Genomic DNA, 23,994 nt, shown 5'->3' with positions numbered 1-23,994 from the left:
CTGCTAAATGGAACTCCGTTTTCATTACTGCCTTCATTTGTATTCAACAGATATTTTCTGATTTGAATATCCTGATCTTTTCTTTTTCTGTGCTTTTTGTGAATTTGCCTTCATTTTTAAAGGGTGTTTTTATTGGATAGAGACTTCTGGATAGGAAATATCTGATGTGGAATGGAGAACCAGAACTATTTCCCCCAATGAAATGCTGCTCAGATTAAGATTGAGATGATCAAATACTCTAACAACAAATAGAAAATGGGTTTGAGGAAGAAGGGCTTGGTTCAGAACTCTGGCACCATGAGGAACAATCTCAGACGCCTGGCGGCTCCAGTCTTGTTTGGTACCGCTCTTCGGTTGCTTAGTCGTGTCCGACTCTGCAATCCCGTGGACTGCAGCACACCAGGCTTCCCTGTCCTTCACCATCTCCTTAAATCTGCTCAAACTCACATCCACTGAGTCAGTGGCACCATCCAGCCATCTCATCCTCTGTCGTCTCCTTCTCCTGCCCTCAATCTTTCCCAGCATCAGGGTCTTTTCAGATGAGTCAGCTCTTAGCATCAGGTGGCCTAAGTGTTGGAGTTTCAGCCTCAGCATCAGTCCTTCCAATGAACACCCAGGACTGATCTTCTTTAAGATGGACTGGTTGGCTCTCCTTGCAGTCCAAGGGACTCTCCAGAGTCTTCTCCAACACCACAGCTCAAAAGCATCAATTCTTCAGTGCCCAGCCTTTAGATCTTACTTAGGTGGCATCTAAATTCTTTTCATCCTCTCTTACCTGGTTACCTAAGTTCAGTATGTATTATAAAATGTTGTTCTGTGAGTCGATACCCGAAGTCTGTTAGAACAACTATGTCTCTTCCTAAACATCTTTACACCTTCCTAAAATGTGCCTTTGTTCAGATACAGATGGAGTAAGTGGGAAGCTTGAAGAGCTCGTAGTGATCCGAAGTTAAAGTATAGCTCTGTAATTACTCTGCAGTGAGTGACATCACAAAGTGATGAAAGGTGGTAGATGCCACCAGCTTCTTGGTTAACCTTCCAGATCATCACATGATTTCCGTGGGGAAAAACTAGGAGACACCTGATTTTGTTCTATTACACAGTTGGTTCCAACAGAGTAGGTGCTCAGCGATATTGTAAAGGCTAGTTAGGATTCAGAAATTAATCTGGTCCCAATCTCTGATGATGGTGTTCTAAACGAAACGAAGCAATTCACCTAAGTTTTTCGTGTAAAAACACTTCTCTAAATATCTTTGCTCGAATAAGGTAATATCTTAAACAAAACCTGAAGTTTGCTCCTTGGACATAAGTCAGATATAGCAGTTTTATTTTTGGTCACAAACCTTTAACCTGAGTATGTGTCTGTGATTCTGTGCACTTCAGGTATGAAAATGAAAGTCATCAGGATGGAAGCAAGTCACCTGGATTTCCAGGACCAAGACGGGACCAGGTGATGGGGGATGTCGCCCAGCTTTGGGCTCTGTCTTTTTTGCATGAAGATACGAGAGCTTTTGTCCGCACTGACACAGTTTCGTTACACAGGAGAACAGTTTATCAGTGATAGCAGGAGAGTGCCACTGAGGCGTTAAAACAAGCTGAGCTTAGGTGCATTAGTGTAACTTAAGCTGTCATTCCTCTTTTAGTCAACATGGGGAGTACTAAGGATCACACTTTGGGCCCCAAAGTCTCCTCAAGTGTCTCACAATCTGATTTTGCGAACCTTTGGTTAAGACAGCCCTGACATAGAACTCCGATTCCAGAACCACGGGATCTGGTGGTTCATTTTGTGCCCCATTCATCCATTTTTATTTTTCTGAGATAATCACATCAGAGTTGTGGGTGCCAGAGATGCTGTCCAGGTTTGATGGACAGATGACCCATAACACTGAAGGAGAGTCACTGCCTTTTGTTTATCAGTGAAGAGAACACATTCCAAATGGTCCGTCTTCCTAAAATGCAGTTCTGGGAGATTTAGTAGGACTTAGAACGTTCCAGGTAAATCCTGAGACTTCCTGTCCGTCCTCCTTTTTACGAAGCTACTCAAGCTAGCCTTGTCTGACCAGGTTGGAACGCCCTGGCTTGAGAGTCTTATCACAGGGACTCCTGAGATCAGCCAGAGGCTCTGCATTTGAAGGTGCTTCTCCTTCCCGAGAGAAGTAACTAACGTCCACCTGCTCCTCAGCTTTGGGGGACGGCTAGCTTCTGAGGGCTTCCCAAGTGGTAAAGAATCTGCCTGCCAGTGCAGGAGATGTGGGTTCGGTCCCTGGGTCAGGAAGATACCCTCGAAGAGGTAATGGCAACCCGTGCCAGTATTCTTTCCTAGAAATATCCATGGACAGAGGAGCCTGGTGGGCTGCAGTCCATGGGGTCAAAAAGAGTCAGATGCAACTGAGCAACTAAATATACACAGCTTCTGAGGTGTCCCGCCTGCTACCGTGCCCTCCAGCTTGCTTTTTTTATTCAGCCACTCAGTCGTGTCCAGCTCTTTGTGACTCCATGGACTTCAGCATGCCAGGCTTCCCTGTCCTTCACTATCTCCTGGAGTTTGTAAACTTGTTACTCTAACTTGTGAGTAGGTATAAAGAAAGCAATCGAAAAGCTGAACTAAGGGTTAAATAGGAGGTCCCAAGGGTCTGTGACCAGAGTGTTATCTGGGTTGTGATAACGGAAATATCGAAATTGAATACTTAGAACATGTCATCTGACTATGATCTTTATGACTTGGATATTAGCATGCAAAAAAAATATGGGCTTATATTTTGTATAGATTTTTAAATTTTAATTCGTTTTTATTGTTCAGAAACTGAGCCCTCACACAGGAAGTTTGAGAAGCAGTGCATTCAATACCAAGAAATAGGAAATTGATTAAAGACAGAAGTTAAAGTATTTGCCTTTGGGTATATTTTGTGATTTCCCCCAGTGATTCAGAGGACATTATTTTTCTAACTTTGGAACAGTATTGGACATCTGTATCTTGTATTCTTGTTATTCTGTAGTCGGTCTTCTCCTGATGAAAAGCTGCCTGGGAAAGATGATGAAGGCGGCCAAGCAGGAAAGCTAGGTCTGATCCCAATGCTCCGGGGGTGCAGAGTCTCTGGGCGTGCTGTTCTCCTCTACCTTAACTCCTGAGCTTTCAGATACACCTCCAGTTTCTGCCAGCAAAGGCCCACATGCTAAATTAATCCCACCTCCCCCAAGGATCCTGTAGCCAATTTCTGCTAAAATGGAGTGTGAAGTCGATGACCCTGTGTCTTTGGTAGGTTCCCAGACCCTGAGGGTAGGTGATGTTGACTTTCAGCTTTGATTCCTCTTTCACAGAAGTTCAGTGGATTAAAAACTCATCTGAAAAATGCGTGTGCTGTGAGCCCCAACACCCGAAGGTCTGGGCTCATTTCCCAAAGTCGCTTCACATCCTAAAGAGCGGTAGGGTAGAGGAGGCCATCCACCAGAAGAGTATCTTAGTAAATGGGATTTACTGCCAGTATCTGAAAAGGCTTCTAAATCGATCTTCGTATTTCGCCCATTTACAGGAAGCTTCGCGTCGGGTCTCAAGATCCAGCTTATCTTCCAATCCAGGTCAGTAGTTTTTTGTTTTCGTTTGTTTTCCTGAGATCCTGTAAGATCAGTTCTTCATGTAGACTTGTGGTGCGGAAGGGACAGACATAGGCGGGCACCCGAGTTAACCTTTCCCCCAGGTGATGTCCGGGCGCCGTGCTGGTTGGAGGGTGCATGTGGAGACACGTTGGCTGGTTCAGTTGTCCCCTTGATCCTGGGCGGATGGGCAGCACTGGATGCCTGATCCTGGCGTCGTGCACTGAGGTGCTTTATCTATTTGGCTTGTAACACTAGTGTCAGAATACTGTCACCATGCATTTTGGACATTAAGAAAGTTTTAGGCCAAATGAAAAGCTAGGTTTTTAAGACAATTTGAAATAGTTTCCAAAATGTGCACATTGCGCGTGTTAAAATCATTGAGAAAATCTCAAACTTCTTCTTATTTCATAATTCATTGTCAAGAAGGGAAAGCTCAAGATTCCAGTCCCCGTCCAGAAGTCACGGAAGAAGCTGTTTCAGGAGGGCCTGTGGCCCATGGGGAAGACATCACGGCTGCACACGCCATCTGGGGGCGCTGGGAAGACAATGTGGCCAGGAAAACACCCAGTCGTGTTCGTTCCTCAGAACTTCCTGGAGATACCCACAGAGGTGCGACGGATCCCACCACTGGGGACTCGAAAGAAGATCCCAGTGTAGCATCAGGGGCCTGTCGTGAAGAACCGAAGGCTCTTTCTTCCATACAGTATCTTAAAAGGAGTGACCAAAGTGAGTCTCCCTTTAGGAAGCTTTACGAGTCAATGAAAGTGGAGTTAGATGTGAACCCAGGAAAAGTCAGCGTTCTGCAGAATCGCAGAAAATCAGGACCGCAGCGTCACTGCACAACAGGCAGAGAAAGCACTGATGGGTTACAGCACGAGACTCTGGTCTCCCCCAAATCCAGATGGAAGTCGGGCCGAAGCCCCCACATGAAGGCAGACCCTGGTTTAGGGGAGCAAGGAAGTAGCCAGACTGAGGGAGAGGGGAGTGGGGAGTCGGTTCAGATGCCCAAGGAGCTCAAGAGTCCTGGCATCGCCTGCACGGAGACGGAGACAAGGAAAACCAGGACCCCCGTGCAGTGTTCACAGCAAACCACGATGCCCCTGCGGTGTTCACCACACAGCCCCTCCCGGAGGCGGCGGAGTGCAAACCCGGGTGCTGGCGGTGGCCATGTATCCCAGAGTCTAGACCAAAGTGAAGGCTCCAGGGCAGATGACCAGGTGTTCACTCCCCAGAAGTCCTTGCCTGAAAATCAAACACCTGTTAAAGTTGGGAGTTTTGGAAATACACCAGAAAAGCTTTTCTCTAGAAAGAGGAAGAGTGTGCCTGCAAACGTTGACCGTCTGACTGCAGAAACTGAGATTCCACCTCCGATGATCTCAGCTTCACTGGCCCTGCAAGTTGAAAGGAAGATTCAGAGTGATCTTCTCAACAAGCCTGAGAAGCTGGGCCCAGCAACTGGACAAGTGGGCCCTGGGTTATCCGGCCTTGATGCAGCTGAAATCAGCAGCTTCGGTGATTCCACAAGTAAGTCTATTTAACTGTCCATTTATTTCCCCCCCAAAGTTTACACCTACCTTGTGTCTAGATGTGAATTAGCGGTCCCTTCCTTCATTCGCTAATGATTCGCTCTGTGAGACAATAAGGGACTATCATAAGAGCCATATTTGTCATCATAGATTTATGTGAAAGCCCTGGTAACCCACCAACCAGAGGAGGTGCTGGCTACTAGGGAAGAATTAGCAGGGGTCTAAGGAGATAGGGTGGCCCCAAAATATATTTGATTCTTGGGAGAATAAGCTTGAGCATAATTGCTTTTCATAGGAGTTCAGTTCTGAACTACAAGCTCTTATATCCTATAGGTTGAGCCTTTAGAAAAAGCAGTGGAAATCTTGGAAATCTTTCCATGGGGGGTGGTTCCTAGAACACCCTTGGACTGCCTCCGTGGGTTTACGTGCCAGGCGCTGCTGTGGCTTCAGACAGTGGCTCCCCAGCCTCCGTGTTGGCATAGGTGGGCCAGTGGGACAGGTGTCGTATTCTCTTCCTTCTGCAAGTGGGGAAGCCACCTGATGGCATGCTGCAGGCAGCAGAGATGTGACCCGTGGGGCAGGCGATGCAGCTCAGGAGCCTCCCGCACTCCCAAGGGGACCCCAGGTGCTCAGAGGCTGTGCCCGGCTCACAGTCCTCAGGGGGTACCCCTGGGTGCTCAGAGGCTGTGCCCAGCTCACAGTCCTCACGGGGACCCCCGGGTGCTCAGCGGCTGTGCCCAGCTCACAGTCCTCACGGGGACCCCATGGGTGCTCAGGCTGTGCCCGGCTGTCGGCTCTGCATCTGCAGAGAGCCTATGGGGTGGGGTGTGTGGTTCTGAAATCAGACTCACGTGCATGACTTCATGGTGTTCCCCATGAGTGTCACAAATGGGGCATGTCGCTTAGACAAGGGTTTGTGTTGACGAGCAGTTCACAAAGGTGTGTAGTTGGGCCTGCCTGTCCAGATCTCTGGGAAAAGCTTCCAGCCCCTGGTTCCACTCACATGCAGGTCTGGGTGAGGCCTGAGTATGAGTCCCTTGGGAAAGCCTACTCAGTCCACTGCTGGAGCTCATCGCTGGCATCCCCCTGGTCCACAGTGGGGACCACTGATCAGCCACACCCTTCTTAGGCTCCGTCCGCACAGGACTTGTCACCGTGTAAACAGAGTCCTTGCACTGTCGCGTTGGGCCTTGGCATTTTGTGGTTTGTCCTGGATCTTTCATTAGCTTTGTCAGCATCAGGAGAATATGAAGGTGGGGAGGTGCCAGGCCTCAGTGAACTCGCAGTGGGTTTGTCTTTAATGGCTAGTGGAAGCAGGTGGCACTCGGGGCGCGGTTTCCTTTGCACTCTGACATCTGTGCCCATTCCTCCAGATAAGATGGAGGGCATGGCTGCGAAGAGGAGGCGGGTCTCCTTTGGGGGTTGCCTGAGACCCGAATTATTCGACGAAAACTTACCTCCCAACACACCTCTCAAAAGAGGAGAGACGCCAAAGCAAAGACGGTCACTGGCCGCCCACACGCCCACCGTCCTGAAGAAAATCATCAAGGTGAGGTTCCCCGCGGCCCTCCCCCTGGGGTCTGATGATGGCACACATCCTGGGTCCACACTCTTTCCAGGGGCTTCCCTGGTGGCTCAGCGTAAAAGATCCGCCTGCAGTGCAGGAGACCCGGATTCGATCCCTGGGTCAGGAAGATCCCCTAGAGAAGGGACTGGTAACCCACTCCACCATTCTTGCCTGGGAAATCCCACGGACAGAGGAGCCTGGTGGGTTACAGTCCATGACGTTGCAAAGAGTTGGACACAACTGAGGTGACGAACACTTTTTTTTTCACTCTTTCCAAAACTCACACTAGTAGAGTAACAGTGAAGACCTTCTTTCAAATAAAGTAAAAAGCATCAATGTCTCTGTGAGAACGCATTCCCAGAGGTGTTGGCAAATGGACCCCTGAGTTCCGAACCACAACCCAAGGGTGGCTGAGCACAGGTGGGTCCTCAGGACCTCCCTTCTCTGCAGAGGCAGCCTGCTGACCACACATCTGGGCCAAGTGGTCACGCTCGGGTTATAGTTAAATACCATTTGGAAAGACAGAGCTGTAAGATTGTGTTCTTTCCCTTTTAGAACGACTAGGTGAAAGACAGAGCTTGGATGGCAGGCACACCATGGTTTTGACCATCAGCTCTTCAGAATTCTTCATCACTGACCCTTTAGGGGTGTGATCTTGTATATCTCTAGAGAGGTGTGCCCCCCACCCCCCAGCTCCCCTTCTCCAGAGGGCCTGGGTAGTCTGTAATTTCTTTTCATTTCAGTTAATTTTCTTTTCCCGTTGCTATAGGAGCACAAGGTATGTCTCCTTCCCACCTCTTTGTATGAGCCCCGGAAATGGGCTGAACCCACCCTTCCGGTGGGTTTGGAACTCACGCTGACCTGAGGTGGTGAGACTCCCACGGAGGGTGTTTCCTTGGATATAGATCAGAGCCCCACTCATCAGGAAGTTCCTTCCACCTTTCCACTGGAAATGCCTCAGTTAAGACTTATTCAGTGCTTACTTTTCCCCCTTCTTTTTAAGTGAGAGACACAGACTCCTATCTCCACTGTACGCTTGATAGACACTAGTCGGAGCAGTCAGTGCTTTGAGATTTACACAACTAAAATTGTTGAGTGGGTAGGGTTTTCGCATTCATTACACGGATGTTATATTTGGGGTAAGGTTTCCTACACACATTCCAATTGCCAGGAGCAGCCCCAGCCATCAGGGAAAGAAGATTCTTCAGAAGTCCGTCTGGAAGTGACCTCACCGGATGCCTTCATGAGCTCTCCGGCTGCTAACGCCATCCACGCTTCTGCAGCCGCTCCTGACCAATGCCGCAGGCTGTCCAAGGCATCTTGCGCGTCGGGGGTCGGCAGGTCCCCGCATCAGACAGATGTCCCCAGGAAAGGAGGGAGACGGAGCGGCAGCCTCCCTCCCCAGAGAGCGTCCCTGGAGCGGAGCCAGCACGGGATCCTCCAGACGATTTTCTCCAGGAGAAGGAGTGGTGCCTCGGAGGCCAATTTGATCGGTGAGTGCGTGGTGTCTGCAGATGGGTTCAAGGTGGACTTTTCCGTGGGTGCCGATTTGGGAACGTCTCCGCATCTCTTTCCTGTGACAGTGGCAAGATCATGGGCAGATGTAGTGAAACTCGGTGCCAAGCAGGCCCAGAATAAAGCTGTGAAACGTGGCCTCCCCAAGCAGCCGGGCAAACAGCAGAGAAGAGCCAACACTCCGAAGGTGCGTGTTCCAACGTGGCGTGTGCTCTTGATGTGTCGGGGGGACACAAAGGGTGGCTTTCAGGCTTTGATGTGTTGTTGATCTCCCGATCATTTTCCAGAAGCCGCCTGGCCCTGTTCACAGTCAGTTCAGCACCGGCCACGCGAACTCTCCCTGCACCATCGTCATAGGGAAAGCTCAGCTCGAGAAAGTGACTGCGCCGGCTCGGCCCTACAGGGTGATAAACAACTTCGTGGTCAGCAAACCAAGGGACTTCAGTGAAGATCTTTCAGGTAAAAGCATACCCCTGGCTCTTATAAACCAGAGCCCTGTCCTCCTCCTGTGGGGGTCCCACCTGGGTGGGCGTCTCATTTGTTTATCTGCTGTGCCTGGGACAGGAAGATAAATAATCCAGACAACTCGGGGGTGGGGACGGGGTGCGACATGGTGTTCAAGGAAGAGGGAGCTGGATTGGAGTGCAAGGACCGGTCCTCAACGATTTGGGGCCACACGTCCTGCAGGAAGCAGACGGGAAATGTCTTCCCTTTGGATTGAAGAGTAGTTGGTTTACAGTGTTGTGTTAGTTTTAAGTGTATAGCACAGAGATTCAACTACATATGTATATAATTATTTTTTAAAAAATATTTCTTTAGCTGTTTTACTCATTTGGCTGTGTCAGTTCTTTGTGGCACTCAGGCTTCTCTCTAGTTGTGGTGACGCAGGCTCAGTAGTTGAGACAAGCAGGCTTAGTTGCCCCTCTGACATATGGGATCTTAGTTCCTTGACCAGGGATCAAACCCATGTCCACTACGTTGGAAGGCGAATCCTTAACCGCTGGACCACCAGGTGACGGCTATATTCTTTTTAAAATTCTCTTCCATTATGAGTTACTACAGGGTATGGAATACAGCTCTGTGTGCCCTTAGGTAGATCCTTGGTGGTCACCTAAGTGAATGCACATTGTTGGCTGGGAGAGCATCACAGGTACAGGAAAACTGGCAGCCACTGTGTGGTTGGTGAGGAAAGCAGGCTTGCTCGTGTAATTGCCCTTTCTTTGCCTCTCTACCAATAGGTTTCCCCGGAGTTGGGGTATTTGATTTAAGTGATATTTTGCTTCTCGAAGACTTCCTCTGCTTGTTTTATGGAACAAAGGCCTGTGGAAGGGCTTCTTTAAACCTGTTGTAGTTGAGCCAGTGTTGCTATTTTTAAAGTGTGATGTGACCTGCTTACGCTTGGACCAGGTTAGGGCCACGGCAGGGCCCTGGCTTTGAGATTTGATGCTACTGGTGCATGGCTTGCCCAGTGGCTTTCATTCTGAGCTCCCACTTCTGGTGGGAGGTGCCACTTGCATCCATTAGGTGGCATCCCGTTTTTGTCTCCTGGCAGATTTTCAGATGGGAAAATTACTGTACAACTTACATAACAATGCAAGATGCTCTCTAATTAAAATCACATCTGGAGCAACACCCTTAGCTTTTTAAAAGCAAACTACAAAAATGTAGAACAGTGGTAACCAGCGTTCTGACACGATGCTCCCTGAGGGGAAAAAAACTTGGAGCTCGGGATTCCCTGGTGGCTCAGTGGATAAGCATCCGTCTGCTAATGCAGGAGACTGGTTCGGGCCCTGGTCTGGGAAGATCCCACGTGCTGCAGAGTAACTAAGTGCATGCGCCTCAAATTCTGAGCCTGCGCTCCAGAGCCCGTGTTCTGCAGCAAGAGAAGCCACCGCCCTGAGAAGTCTGGACCGTAACTCAAGAGCAGCCCCCAGTTGGCACAACCAGAGAAAAGCCCACTCAGCAGTGAAGACCCCCCAGCACAGCCAAACATAAATAAATAAAAATTAAAAAAACAATGGAGCTTATACCACCCAACATGGAGCTCCATGTATATCTGTGTATCCCTGTAAACTGCGCACACTGAAAGTGTATTAAGGTATATGTTGTGAAACAATGAAGATGAAGATGAAGTGAAGTTTAAATACTTAGCATGTGGAGTGTGGATGTTCTCAGCCTTCCTTCAAAACATTCTGTAGACGTGCAACAATGGTCGCCCTCAGCGTTAGTACTTTATGACAAAACATTAACACATGATGAAGCCTAAATATCCTGGATATTTTCAGTGATGCCTGAGCAGTAGTGGATGGATGAGGTTTTAAGGGGCTTGGCTGGCTTGGGCACCTTCAGAACAGGCTCCCAAACATACTTTGCAGACGCTGCCAGCCTGAGAGCATCTTTTTGATCCATTGTTGTCAGAATGAGAACAGTAAGGAGAATGGGGGATAATGAATGTTTGAGAAACTTAAATCTTCCCTTTGGAGAACTGTATTTTTTTTCCCAGCTTGAGGTTTTGTTAGTATTGCCTTTTGGTGTTAAAATGAAAAGAAGGTGATATTATTACTTGAGAGTACTAAAAATGGGCAGTCCTATATCACTTTTAAAATCTGGAGACACTTTGTTTGTACATTTCAAGGAGCTTGAGGGCCCTAGGTTTCGGCAGGCATGGTAGGGAGACCCCACAGGGCAATCTCTGCCCTCTCCACAGTGCTCACATCTGGAGAACACTCTAAAAGACTGCAGATGTCGACCTCCTTCATTAGATCTTCTTTCCAAGAAGAAGGGCAGAGGAGATGTATAAATGATCTAACTCCCCAGTGCCCACTTCTAAAAATGGGTTCACAACCAGCATCACCCTCTCCTAAGACTCTGTATCCCAGGAATTCTAGGGGGTGATCTGTTATTTACCTTCTGCCATCCCCTCTTTTGTGCTTGGGGACAGGCATGCTTGTTTGCAGGTATGGACAGTCTACTAACTGCTTTTCCACTGTTGTGTAACAGGGCTGCCTGAAATGTTCAAGACACCAGGGAAAGAGAAGCCGCAAAGGATGAGCATGTGTCCCCCGACTTTTCCGAATTCAAAGGATTTGCTTGGAGAAGAGCTTCCAGGACCTCTTTCAGGAGAGAAACCTCTGCTGTGCACTTTGGAAAATTTTGGTTGGTTTCCTTTTTTTACCCCAGCACTTTGATCTTTTCAGTCAGAACTGTAGACAGTCTTTTGTTACAACTGCTATGGTATTATCTCTCCACAACAGATACTCCTGACAAACTATGCTGTCCAGCTTCTTTGTCCCATTGTTTACAGGGGGAGTTTCTATCAGCAGTGGAACCAGCACTGGCTTTCAGAGACTTGCATAAAAAGGCAAACCCGTTTACTAACCATAAGCTCCCTGTGTGCACGTGGCCTTCTTCATCTTGCCTAAGTGAAGAGGTTGACAAGCAGCCCAGTGTAATCATCTCTCATCGTGTGTGTGTGTGTGCTAGGTTGCTTGTTGGGTCTGACTCTTTGTGACCCCAGGGACAGTATTTAGCCCACCAGACTCCTCTGGCCATGGGATTCTCCAGGCAAGAATACTGGAATGGGTTGCTATGCCTTCCTCCAGGGGATCTTCCCTACCCAGAGATCAAACCTGTGTCTTTTAAGTCTCTTGTGTTGACAGGTGGGTTCTTTACCACTAGCACCACCTGGGAAGCCCTCTCTCATCATGGTGGTGGTTTAGTTGCTAAGTTGTGTCCAACTCTTGCAACCCCATGGACTGTAGCCTGCCAGGCTCCTCTGTCCATGGGATTCTCCAGGCAAGAATACTGGAGTGGGTTGCCATTTCCTTCTCCAGAGAATCTTCCTGACCCGGGGATCGAACCTGTGTTTCCTGCATTGCAGGCAGATTGTTTACCAACTTAGCTAGAAGGGACGCTCTCATCATACTTGTATGTAAATTACTCAGATGTGAAAGTGCTGTCAGCAAAGAGAAAAACAGCAGGTGTGCACCACGCAGGTACTGAGGCTTCTCTGGGGTGGACACCTGCTGCAGGATGAGTATGAGATGGACACACAGTGTCTATCTTCTCTGCCATTCACACTGATCACCATGTGCCTGTCGTAGTGAGAATAACATGCTATGCTTGAGGTGCTTCCTGTTGCTGAAAAATACATGTTTCCTGTGTAACACAGACCCTAAGCACGTGAAGTATAATCCCCATTATTGCACTGGTGGTCCAGCAGATTGAACAGCTGTTTCTCTGGTTTGATGAAAAATGTCTGTGTCACTGAGACCTTGGTGGCAGCCTTCAGAGGACCCTTCTTTCTTTTTTAAGATTTTTTTTTTCTTAATGTGGACTATTTTTCAAGTCTATTGAATTCATTACAATACTGCTTCTGTATTATATTTTTGTTTTTTTTAGCCAAGAGGCATGTGGGATTTTCGCTCCCCGACCAGGGATCGAACCCATACCTCTTGCATTGGAAGGTGAAGGTTTAACGACTGGACCATCAGGGAAGTCCCAGGGAACCCCTGCTAAGGAATTATTTTTCTTTTACCTAATTCCTGTAGCTCCTTTACCACCACCTATGATGACCTCACTTTACAGCACCCATAACTATTCATCGGAGAAGGCAATGGCACCCTACTCCAGTACTATTGCCTGGAAAATCCCATGGATGGAGAAGCCTGGTAGGCTGCAGTCCATGGGGTCGCTAAGAGTCGGACACGACTGAAGTGACTTAGCAGCAGCAGCATTATTCATACATGGGTGTGGTTCATATCAGACAGATTTATCTCTGTCTGATAGAGACAGCCTCATATCCTGGAGGGTAGATGGCAGCCAAAACTAGCTTTTAAGTAATATTTTATGAGAATCAGATAGCAAATTGGCACAACACAGTGAACAGAATCTGTTTATCATGTGTATTTTAATATTTTATAGGCGAGAATGTGTTTCCTAGGACTCAGGATACAGCGAAAGGGCCATCTGATAAAAGTTCTGCAAGCCCTGCCTTGAGACGTCCCAGTATTAAAATGAGCGAAGATCCCGTGAAAACACCGAGGAGCGCGAATAAAACCACAGCTGCTGAGATGAAAACTCCAGTGTCCATGGCAGCGACTCCAAAGGCAACATCAAGTGCAAACAGGTCTAGAAGGTCTGTGGAGCTCAGCAGTGTGCAGACGCCAGGTACAGGGCCAGGGAACCAAGACGCAAAACCCAACACCGTCAAGGACATCTTGGGAAGACGTCTGAGGAAAACACCACAACCAGAGCCGAAGCTGGAGAGAGACACAAAGGAAAGTGAAAAGTCTTTCGAACAATGTAAGCAAAACATTGCATCGAAAGAAAATTCTGAAAAGACGATAGCTGTGAGGAGATCAAGAAGAGCCTCGGAGCTGAAGTGTGAATCAGCGGCAGACCTGACCACCCTCCAGAGATCACAGGACACAGAGCCGGAAGAGAAGCAGCTGGACATCCTGAGTCTCCTACAGACCCCAGTTCATGCCAAGGAAGTGACAGACGCAGAGAACAAAGCCACAAAGATGAGCTGTAAGTCTCCCGAGCCAGGAGCAGTCAGCACACCCACCAGGATGAGCACACAGCCCAAGACACCTTCCCAGAAAGTGGATGTCGGAGGTTTCTCGGACCTTAGGAAGCTCTCCGAAACACCGGGAAAAGCCACGCCCACTCAAAGAGAACCAAGAGATGCTAAAAGCATCCAACTATTTAAGGAAACTCCCAAGCAGAAACTGGGCCCTGCAGAGAATTCTGCTGGAAGTAAGAGGAGGCCAAGGACACCCAAGGGAAAGGCCCCACCTCTGGAAGACCTGGCTGGCGTCAAAGAACTCTTCCAAACCCCACATCAAGCCAAGGAACCAATGACTGATGACAAAACCACCAAAACACCCTGTAAATCTCCACAATCAGAGCCAGTCAACACACCAAGTAGAAGGGGACATCTCAGGACACCTTCCCAGAAAGTGAATGTGCAGGAGGACCTCTCAGCTCTCAGGAAACCTCAACAAACACCAGGAAAAACCACACTGTCACCCAGAGAAGCAGAGGGTGGTGACAGAGGCATTGCAGTGTCTCAGGAAGCTCCAGAAGAGATGCTAGACCTTGCAGGAAAGGTACCTTCTGCCAAGAGGCGACCAAGGACACCCAAGGGGAAGGCCCAGCCCCTGGAAGACCTGACCGGCTTCAAGGAGCTCTTCCAAACCCCAGATCAAGCCAGGGAACAAATGACAGATGCCAAAACCACCAAAACACCCTATAAATCACCAGCAGAAACAGTCAACACACCAAGTAGAAGGGGACGTCTCAGGACACCTTTCCAGAAAGTGGACGTAGAGGAGGAGCTCTCATCTCTCAGGAAACCTCAACAAACACCAAAGGGAACTGGGCACTCAGATAGAGAACCAGCAGATGGTGATGAAGACATCAAAGTATCCAAGGAAATGCCAACGCAGAAACTGGACCCTGCAGAAAATGTGACTGGAATTAAGAGGCAGCTAAGAACACCCAAGGAAAAGGTCCAGTCTCTCGAAGACCTGACTGGCTTCAGAGAGCTCTTCCAAACCCCAACCCACACCAAGCTGCCAAAGGCTACTGTCAAAACCCCCAGAATGCTTGGCCAGTCGCCACAACTGAAACCAGTTAACATAACACCAACTAGAAGGGGACGTCTCAGAACACCTTCCCAGAAAATGGACATGCAAGAAGACCTCTCAGCTCTGAGGAAACCTCAGCAAACACCAGGGGAAACCACACAATCACCCAGAGAACCAGAGGCTGGTGACAGAAGAATCGCAGTGTCTCGGGAAGCTCCAGAAGAGATGCTAGACCTTGCAGAAAATGTACCTGCAACCAAGAGGAGGTCAAGGACACCCAAGGGAAAGACCCCACTACTGGAAGACCTGGCTGGCTTTAAGGAGCTCTTCCAAACTCCACATCAAGCCAAGGAAACAATGGCAGATGAAAAACCCACCACAATACCCTGTAAATCTCCACCAGCAGAACCAGTCAACACACCAACAAGTAAGAAGAGACGACTCAAGTCACCTCCCTGGGAAGTGGGCATAGAGGAGGAGCTCTCAGTGCTCAGGAGGCCTGCACAGACTCCAGGGAGAACCAGGCACTCAGGAGAAGCAGCAGGTGATGGTGAAGACATCAAAGCGTTCATGGAAACACCAAGGCAGAAATTGGACCCTGCCGAAAATGTGACTGGAATTAAGAGGCTGCTAAGAACACCCAAGGAAAAGGTCCAATCTCTAGAAGACCTGACTGGCTTCAGAGAGCTCTTCCAGACCCCAGATCACACCAAGGAGCAAAGGGCTGTTCTCAAAACACCCCAAATGCTCTGCACATCTTCCCAACCAGAGTTAATTGTCACACCAACCAATAGACAGAGACAGCTCAGGACACTTCTTGGGAAGGTGGATACAGAGAAAGAACTGTCAGTGCTCAGGAGACCCATACCAGTGTCAGGGCAAACCATGCATACATGGTGCAGAGAACCAGGAGATGAAGATAAAATCACTGAATTGTTTAAGGAAACACCAAAGCAGAAACTGGGCCCTGCAGAGAATTCTGCTGGAAGAAAGAGGAGGCCAAGGACACCCAAGGGAAAGGCCCCACCTCTGGAAGACCTGGCTGGCGTCAAAGAACTCTTCCAAACCCCACATCAAGCCAAGGAACCAATGACTGATGACAAAACCACCAAAACACCCTGTAAATCTCCACAATCAGAGCCAGTCAACACACCAAGTAGAAGGGGACATCTCAGGACACCTTCCCAGAAAGTGAATGTGCAGGAGGACCTCTCAGCTCTCAGGAAACCTCAACAAACACCAGGAAAAACCACACTGTCACCCAGAGAAGCAGAGGGTGGTGACAGAGGCATTGCAGTGTCTCAGGAAGCTCCAGAAGAGATGCTAGACCTTGCAGGAAAGGTACCTTCTGCCAAGAGGCGACCAAGGACACCCAAGGGGAAGGCCCAGCCCCTGGAAGACCTGACCGGCTTCAAGGAGCTCTTCCAAACCCCAGATCAAGCCAGGGAACAAATGACAGATGCCAAAACCACCAAAACACCCTATAAATCACCAGCAGAAACAGTCAACACGCCGACCAGTAAGAAGAGACGACTCAAGTCACCTCCCCGGGAAGTGGGCATAGAGGAGGAGCTCTCAGTGCTCAGGAGGTCTGCACGGACTTCGGGGGGAACCAGGCACTCAGGAGAAGCAGCAGGTGACTTTGAAGACATCAAAGCATTCACAGGAACACCAAGGCAGAAACTGGACCCTGCAGAAAATGTGACTGGAATTAAGAGGCAGCTAAGAACACCCAAGGAAAAGGTCCAGTCTCTAGAAGACCTGACTGGCTTCAGAGAGCTCTTCCAGACCCCAGATCATACCAAGGAGCCAAGGGCTGTTCTCAAAACCCCTATGATGCTCTGTCAGTCTCCACCACTGGAACCAGTCAACATAACACCAGGTAGAAGGGGAAGTCTCAGGACACCTTCCCAAAAAGTGGACATGCAAGAAGACTGCTTAGCTCTCAGGAAGCCTACACATACACCAGGGATGACCACACACTCACCCAAAGAACCAGAGGGTGGTGACAGAAGCACGGCAGCATCTTGGGAAACTCCAGAAGAGAAACCAGACCCTGCAGAAAATTTAACTGCAAGCAAGAGGCGGTCAAGGACACCCCAGGAAAAGGCCCAATTCTTGGAAGACGTGGATGGCTTGAAAGAGTCCTTCCAAACCCCAGATCGTGCAAATGGAGCAATGACTGATGGCAAACTCACCACAATGCCCTGTAAATCTCCACCAGCAGAACCATTCAACACGCCAACAAGTGAGAAGAGACAACTCAAGTCACCTCCCCAGAAAGTGGATGTAAAGGAGGAGCTCTCAGCACTCAGGAGGTCCGCACAGACTCCAGGGGGACCCAGGCACTCAGAAGGAGAACCAGCAGGTGATGGTGAAGAAAAACCATTTAAGAAAACTCCAAGGCAGAAACTGGACTCAGCAGAAAGTTTAACTGGAAGCAAGAGGCGGTCAAGAGCATCACTTAGGGAAAAGGCCCAGCCCCTGGAAGACCTGGCTGGCTTTAAAGAGCTCTTCCAAACCCCATGTCAATCCAAGGAACCTATGACTGATAACAGTATCCCTAAAATGCTCTGCCAGTCTCCACAACCAGAACCAGTCACCATAACACCAGGTAGAAGGGGGCATCTCAGGACACCTTCCAAGACAGTGGACAGGCAGGAAGACTGCTCAGCTCTCAGGAAGCCTCAGCAAACACCGGGGGAAACCACACACTCACCCAGAGAACCGGAAGCTGGTGACAGAGGCACTGCAGTGTCTCAGGAAGCTCCAGAAGAGAAACTGGACTCTGCAGAAAATGTAACTGCACGCAAGGGGCAGCCCAGGATACCTAAGGAGAAAGCCCAGCCCCTGGAAGACCTGAGTGGCTTCAAAGAGCTCTTCCAAAGCCCAGATAATACAAAGCAACTCATAATGATTGATGACCAGCCCCCCGCCATACCCTGTAAATCACCAGCAGAACCAGTTACCAGGAGAACAGGTAGAAAGAAACTCAGGTCATCGCCAGAGAAAGTGGGTGTAGAAGAGCCCCTAGCACTTAGGAGGCCCTCCCAGACTCCGGGGGAAGCCACACGCATGCAGAAAGAAGCTGTAAAGGATGAAAAAGACATCAAAGTGTGTAAGAAAACTTCAAGGCAGAAACTGGCCTCAGCAGAAAATGTAACTGGTGTCAAGAGTCGGCTAAGAAACGTTAAAGAAAAGGCCCAACCCACAGAAGACCCAGCCAGAGTCAAAGATCCTTTCCAAAAGCCCAACCAGACCAAGGAACCAGCGAGTGATGTAAAAATCACTCCAGCATCCTGCCAGTCTCCACCAGCACAACCAGTCATCAGGAGAACGACCAGACAGAGACAGCTCAGGTCACCACCAGGAAAAGTGGCCGTGGAAGAGCCCTCAGCGTCCACGGGGCCCACACAGACACTAGGGGACACACACACAGAGGCTGTAGGCAAAGGAAAAGACACCAAGGTGTTGAAGGAAACTTCAGGGCAGAAACTGAGTCCTGCAGAGAATGTAACAGGCATCAGGAGTCGGCTAAGAACACTGAAGAAAAAGACCCAACCCCTGGAAGACTCAGCCAGTGTCAAAGAGCTCTTCCAAAAGCCAGATCAGGCCAAAGAAGCAGACAGTGATGTTACAATAGCTCCAGGGCCCCGCCCATCCCCACCAGCAGAACCGGTCACCAGGCCAACAAGCAGAAAGAGGCAGCCCAAGTCATCACCAGAGAAAGTCAACAAAGAAGAGCCCATACCGACACCAGGGGAAAGCACACAGGGCCAGCCTGCATGTGATGAAAAAGACAGCAGAGTGCTGAAGGAAAATCCAAGACAGAAACTCAATCCTGCAGAAAATGTAACTGGAGGCCGGAGTAGGCTAAGAACACGGAGGGAAAAGACCCAACCCCTGGAAGACCCAGCCAGTGTCAAAGAGCTCTTCCAAAACCCAGATCTAGTCAAAGAACCAGAGGGTGATGTTACAACCGTTCCAATGCCCCGCCAGTCTCCACCAGCAAAACCCGTCACCAGACCAACAAGCAGAAAGAGGCGGCTTAAGGCGTCACCAGAGAAAGTGGACATAGAAATAGAAAGGCTCTCGGCGCTCAGAGAACCCACAGGGACACCAGGGGAAACCACACACAGCGAGCCTGTACGTGATGAAAAAGACAACAGAGTGTTGAAAGAATATTCAAAGCAGAAACTCAATCCAGCAGAAAATGGGGTCAGGAGCCGGCTAAGAACACTGAAGGAAAAGACCCAACCCCTGGAAGATCTGGCTGGTGCCAAAGAGCTCTTCCAAAAGCGAGATGGGGCCAAGGAACCAGTGAGTGATGTTATGACGGCTCCAGCACCCCGCCAGTCTCCACCAGCAGAACCAGTCACCAGGAGAACAGGTAGACAGAGACAGCTCAGGTCACCACCCGGAAAAGTGGCTGTAGATGAGCCCTCAGCGCTCAGCAGGCCTGCACAGACTCCAGGGGAAGCCATGCACACAGAACCTGTGGGTGATGAGAACAAGGTCAAGATGGCCAAGGAAATGTCAAGGAGGAACCTGGACTCAGCAGAAAACTTCATTGGTGTCAGGAGTCGGCGAAAAGCATTTCGGGAGAAGACCGTGGAAGACCCGGCCAGTTCCCAGGAGCCCTTTCAAAAGCCCGATCAGGCCAAGGAAGTGGAAAGCAATGCTACTGCCATCAAGAGAGCCCCAAAGCAAGCAGCAGACAGAAGACCTGTAGAAACATCCCGGCGAGTCCTCAGGGCCCCTAAAGTAAGATTCACAGAAGACCCTGTGGGCAGCAGAGAGCCTGCAGAACACCCAGGTGAAAGTTGTGTTTCCCCATCCCCCGAGAGGGAGCAGGGAGAAGACGGCAGAGTCACAGGCAGGAAGAGACTGCGCCCTGTGACAGCTGCCCAGGACCCCGAGGACGAGAGGCCACTCCAGAAGAAGCAGAGGACAGCCCCCAGGGAGACACGGGAGCCCCCCGAGCCCTCAGGAGTGAAGAAGAGAAGCCTGCGGACTTTGGCACAAACGACTGAACCTGTGGGAAACCTGCCTGACGATGGCCTGAAAGCTAAAGCTATGGATCCGCAAGGAGAAGTCACACAGGCTCCGAATAAGGTGATGGGAGGTGTGATGTGATTGTGCCCGGTGGGCTTCCCAGGTGGCGACAGTCGTAAAGACCCCACTCTAGTCTTCCTGCCTGGAGAATCCCACGGACAGAGGAGCCTGGCGGGCTGCAGTCCATGGGGTTGCAGAGTCGAACATGATTGAATGACTTGGCACAGCATGGCAACATGGGTAGATGCTCTCCATTCTGGCATAAATTTGCTATCAACTGTATGTCACCCCAATGTAAGTGTGGGTCCACAGTCAACACAGTGAGTAGCTGCAGACCATTGGAAAGCATCGCCTTAGAATTTATAGAGCTGTTTAGTTCCTCAGTCGTGTCCGACTCTGCAACCCCATGGACCCCACTGGACTGGGTTGCTGTTTCACCCTCCAGGGGATCTTCCTATGTTCGTTTTCAAAGATATGGAGCTTTGTGCCGAGAAAAAGTGGGCAACTCGGTCCTGCCTTGTTCTAGACCCGGAGTGCTGAGTACAAGTAGTATCTACATCAGTACTTAAACAGTTAGAACAATTTGCCCAGGGTGTGTGTGTTTCCTGGGACACCCATAACTGTCAGGGCTGTTAGTGAAAGTGTTTGTTGCTTAGTTGTGTCCAACTTTTTGCGACCCCATGGACTGTAGCCCACCAGGCTCCTCTGTCCATGGATTTCTCCAGGCAGAATACTGGAGTAGGTTGCCATTCCCTTCTCCAGGGGATCTTCCCGACCCAGGGATTGAGCCCAGGTCCCCTGCATGGCAGGCAGATTCTTTACCATCTAAGCCAGTAGGGGAGCTATAAGTGTTAGAGAAGTTTGTAAATTGGATTCCAGAAATTGAAATTTTCCTGTTCTGCTCTAGCAATGACTTGAAGGATTAAGAATTCATTTGCTGTCTGAATACTGGGGTGTTTTCCTGGAATACCCTTTTAATGCTTGTTAAAATCACGCTGACATATATGACAGGTGTTGTGGTTGGAGTTCATACTGAATTCCTTACTTAGGGTTTATTGGTGGAAATGGTGATTTCTCTGTAGGAGCAAATTGACAGGTACACCCCTGACTTGCTTAGACTTACTTGCATGTTAGGATATGAATCAATGGAAAATGTTGCAATTGATTCCCCTTTGAGTTCAATTTCAAATGATGTTCTCCACCTTGAGATTCGTAATTTGTATTCCTCATTCTTGACATTTTGCGGATGTCTTTTAAATTTTTTTAGGGAGTGTCCCTGCGTTCCAGGTGTCCTGCTAAAACTTCTGTAGAGGAGCAAAGACCTGAGGTTCTTATATCAGCAGAAAAGGTGAAAATAAAAAGAAGTGAAAAGAAGTCTGTGCAGCCCTCCCAGGAGATGAAGCTCTGGAGCCCTGAAGATGGAGCCAAGAAGCCTGCCTCTGGGGGCAAAGTTGAAGAGAGGAGGACGCGCTTGAGACCTGGGAGGCAGAACCAGACGCCTTTGCCTGAGGCTGCAGAGGAGAAAGCGAGGGAGGGAAGGGTGGACATCCTGGCGAAGAAGCAGGAAAAGAAAGAAGGGACAGGACATTCAGACCCTAAGTGTTCGAGATCCAGAAAGGTTAGCGTCTGCCTTCGAGGAAACCCTTCAGAGAGAGCATCCGAACAGAGAGTGACCCGGAGTGCCAAGAGATGTGCCCACAGTCTTCAAAAGGCTAGTAATCTCCTGTTCTTTTTTTAAGCCTAGAGACTATGTCAGGAGAGGTTTTACCCCACATTGCGAGAGCAGACACAGCAAATGGGATAATATGCTGCCGACTCCCAGTTAAACTACCAGGAGAAGCAGGCATCTAAACCATATTCAGGTGGATGTGGCTTGGGAATTCCACTTTGAATAGTAAATTCACATAATGACGTCTTCTTTCAGGGGATTTATCCAGTTAGTACTTTCTGAGTGCTCACTGCATACCCTGTACTAAGGGTCCAGGCACTGCCTTCAGTGTGTGGTTAGAGACTGAACAAACTTCCCAAAAAGTAATGCTTGATTTCAAAGGTGTCCCCTCAGAAAGCTGGGACACAGAGCGGTGGGGTGTCCGTAGGCAAACAGTCCCATGAACAGTTCCCATTTGGAGGCAGCCTGGTGTCCTTTCCCCTTCCCAAAGACAGCAACCCAAGAGTGGTCTCTGCTCACACTCAGCTAGCACTGAGTGAGGTCCCCTTTGGACACACCAGTTGTTTAGAAGGTCCAAAAGGCTTCAGCCTGATTACACATTTGAATCCACTTTTTCTGAGTGGTACTTATAAAAATCAGTGAAAAACATATGTGGAAATTTCTTTTTTCTTCTTTATGATGTATTTATAACTTAAAAATAGCTTACCAACCTTTCTGTCAAGACACAATATTTAACTTTAAAGATTTACATAGTAAAAAGAGTTTGAGGCAGCTTTTACAGTCTGTATTTTAAAGCTCATTTCCAACCTCAAGACTAGTTTTCTGGAACTAAAGGCCTGTGTCGCACCCTGTAAGGATTCGGGTTTTTGCAGAGTAGAGTTGGTTACACAAACTGTTCTTTCAAATGACTTAAGAGATATTTTTCTTCCCAAACAGGAAAGTGACAATGTGTGTGTCAAGAAAATAAGAACCAGAAGTCGTCGAGACCGTCGTCGAGACCCTGAAGATATATAGCTAAAAAGTTTAGAAGGGGGTGGTGGTGGGGCCGTAATGAATTTAGTGATAAGTTGTAGTACAATATTTGCCATAAGTTTTAAAGTGAATTCTGTAAATAATGCTGTTGGGGGTGGGGTGGGGTGGGTGTTTAAGGGAAGAAGGCTTAGAATTTTCTAACTCAAGAGTTTATTCAAAAGCCCCCACGTGGAGATTATGAAGGAGACTGCTGAGTCTCCTAAATTAGTAAAAAAGTTAAAACTTGAGTAGGGGTGGGGGGGTGGGGGGAGTTTGCCAAGGCGTGGCCTTCATCTCGGTGATAGAAGCCCCGGGTTTGTGACTGCCGCGGCCGGTCCCCGTTGGCCGTGGGCTCCAGCACTCGCCCCGCCGCTGTAAATGCTTCTGTGTGTGTCTGTGTCCTTTGTGTACGAACGTCCTCATGCAAATGTGAAAGGCAGGGGCTTCTCTCCAGCGCCCGGCAGGCACTCAGGACGCAGGAATGAATGGGCAGGGGACGAGAAAAATGAAAGGGTGTCCGCCTTCACCCCGCGGAGACCGCGGGTCCAGGCGCTCGGGCTGCGGGCCATCTGCACAGGACGGCCCTCGGCTCGCTGCCCTGGCCTCGGAGGCGAGAGACCTGTGATTCCGAGGCTGGTCTGCGACGCCATCTGCAGGGCAGCGCGGCGCTTTGCTTGAGGGAAGCCTGCCCGCTTGCCTGTTGCACGTGGAGAGTCTCTGAACCAGGACTGCCTCCCGCTGAGTGGGCGTCTGCCCACCTGCCCGAGTCCGCGCTGCGGCGCCCCTGGGTGCCCTCGGGTCCGGTTCTCCGAGTCTCTGCTCTCGCCTGGGCTTTCTCTGCCCACACCTGTTGGCCTGGCCTCGCGCCTTCACCTCGGATGGGAAGCACCGCAAGCCCAGACGCGCCTCCCACCCGGAAAGAGCGGCCATTTCTGACGCTCGGAGCTCGAGGCTGTCGCATCTCGTTTTTCGCCTGGACGTCCGCCCTCTGGTTTCAGAGCCGCCCGTCTCACTGCTGTTTCGCTCCGTCCTCTGGCTCCTCCGTGTTCCCCGGGTCGGACACAAGCACACTGTGCCCGGGCACGGGAGCTGTCACCCCGGCCGCCGTCAGCTCTTGTGTTCGCCCCGGGTCTGGCGTGGAGCAAGGTCCACATCACAATAAATGCGTTTGAACAAATGCGTGAATCCAGGCACGTCTGTCTGGGTCAGGGGTATTTGTTTTTGCTATTTTGGCTGCCTTATTAATACAGTTATTTAGAGGGCGTTGCCTGAAATCGGAGGTCATCGTCAAGTGGGGCCGCAAAGAGTGGGATTCCGACGAGCAGAAGGGATGGTGTTTTAGGAAGCGGGAGCCTCCTTAGAAAAGGCCTTCTGAACGTGGGAGTCATCAGTGTGTCACTTAGACAAAATTCAAGGAAACAGGAATTTCCTATGATTCAGTTGTTCTGCCAGCACTTCAGATTT

General features: G+C 49.5%; 1 protein-coding gene across 2 annotated transcripts in view; it reads left to right on the top strand.

Annotated features, from left to right (window-relative positions):
- MKI67 (marker of proliferation Ki-67) overlaps positions 1 to 23,707 on the top strand; it is a 29,464-nt gene extending 5,757 nt beyond the window's left edge. The window contains exons 5-15 of one of the 2 annotated variants that reach the window (XM_069566874.1): positions 1,384 to 1,450; positions 3,531 to 3,576; positions 4,018 to 5,118; positions 6,494 to 6,669; positions 7,859 to 8,180; positions 8,271 to 8,389; positions 8,490 to 8,661; positions 11,203 to 11,358; positions 13,126 to 19,910; positions 21,118 to 21,561; positions 22,456 to 23,707. In XM_069566874.1, the coding sequence (XP_069422975.1) occupies positions 1,384 to 1,450; positions 3,531 to 3,576; positions 4,018 to 5,118; positions 6,494 to 6,669; positions 7,859 to 8,180; positions 8,271 to 8,389; positions 8,490 to 8,661; positions 11,203 to 11,358; positions 13,126 to 19,910; positions 21,118 to 21,561; positions 22,456 to 22,533 (9,466 nt within the window). In that variant the 3' untranslated portion in view covers positions 22,534 to 23,707. The remainder of the gene's footprint in view (positions 1 to 1,383; positions 1,451 to 3,530; positions 3,577 to 4,017; positions 5,119 to 6,493; positions 6,670 to 7,858; positions 8,181 to 8,270; positions 8,390 to 8,489; positions 8,662 to 11,202; positions 11,359 to 13,125; positions 19,911 to 21,117; positions 21,562 to 22,455) is intronic. The other variant, XM_069566875.1, reaches the window with a different exon arrangement.
- Positions 23,708 to 23,994: the final 287 nt, after the last annotated feature.

The sequence above is a fragment of the Ovis canadensis genome, chromosome 22, assembly GCF_042477335.2.
Source record: "Ovis canadensis isolate MfBH-ARS-UI-01 breed Bighorn chromosome 22, ARS-UI_OviCan_v2, whole genome shotgun sequence".
Classification (NCBI taxonomy): domain Eukaryota; kingdom Metazoa; phylum Chordata; class Mammalia; order Artiodactyla; family Bovidae; genus Ovis; species Ovis canadensis.
This window is presented reverse-complemented; position numbering and strand designations above follow the sequence as displayed.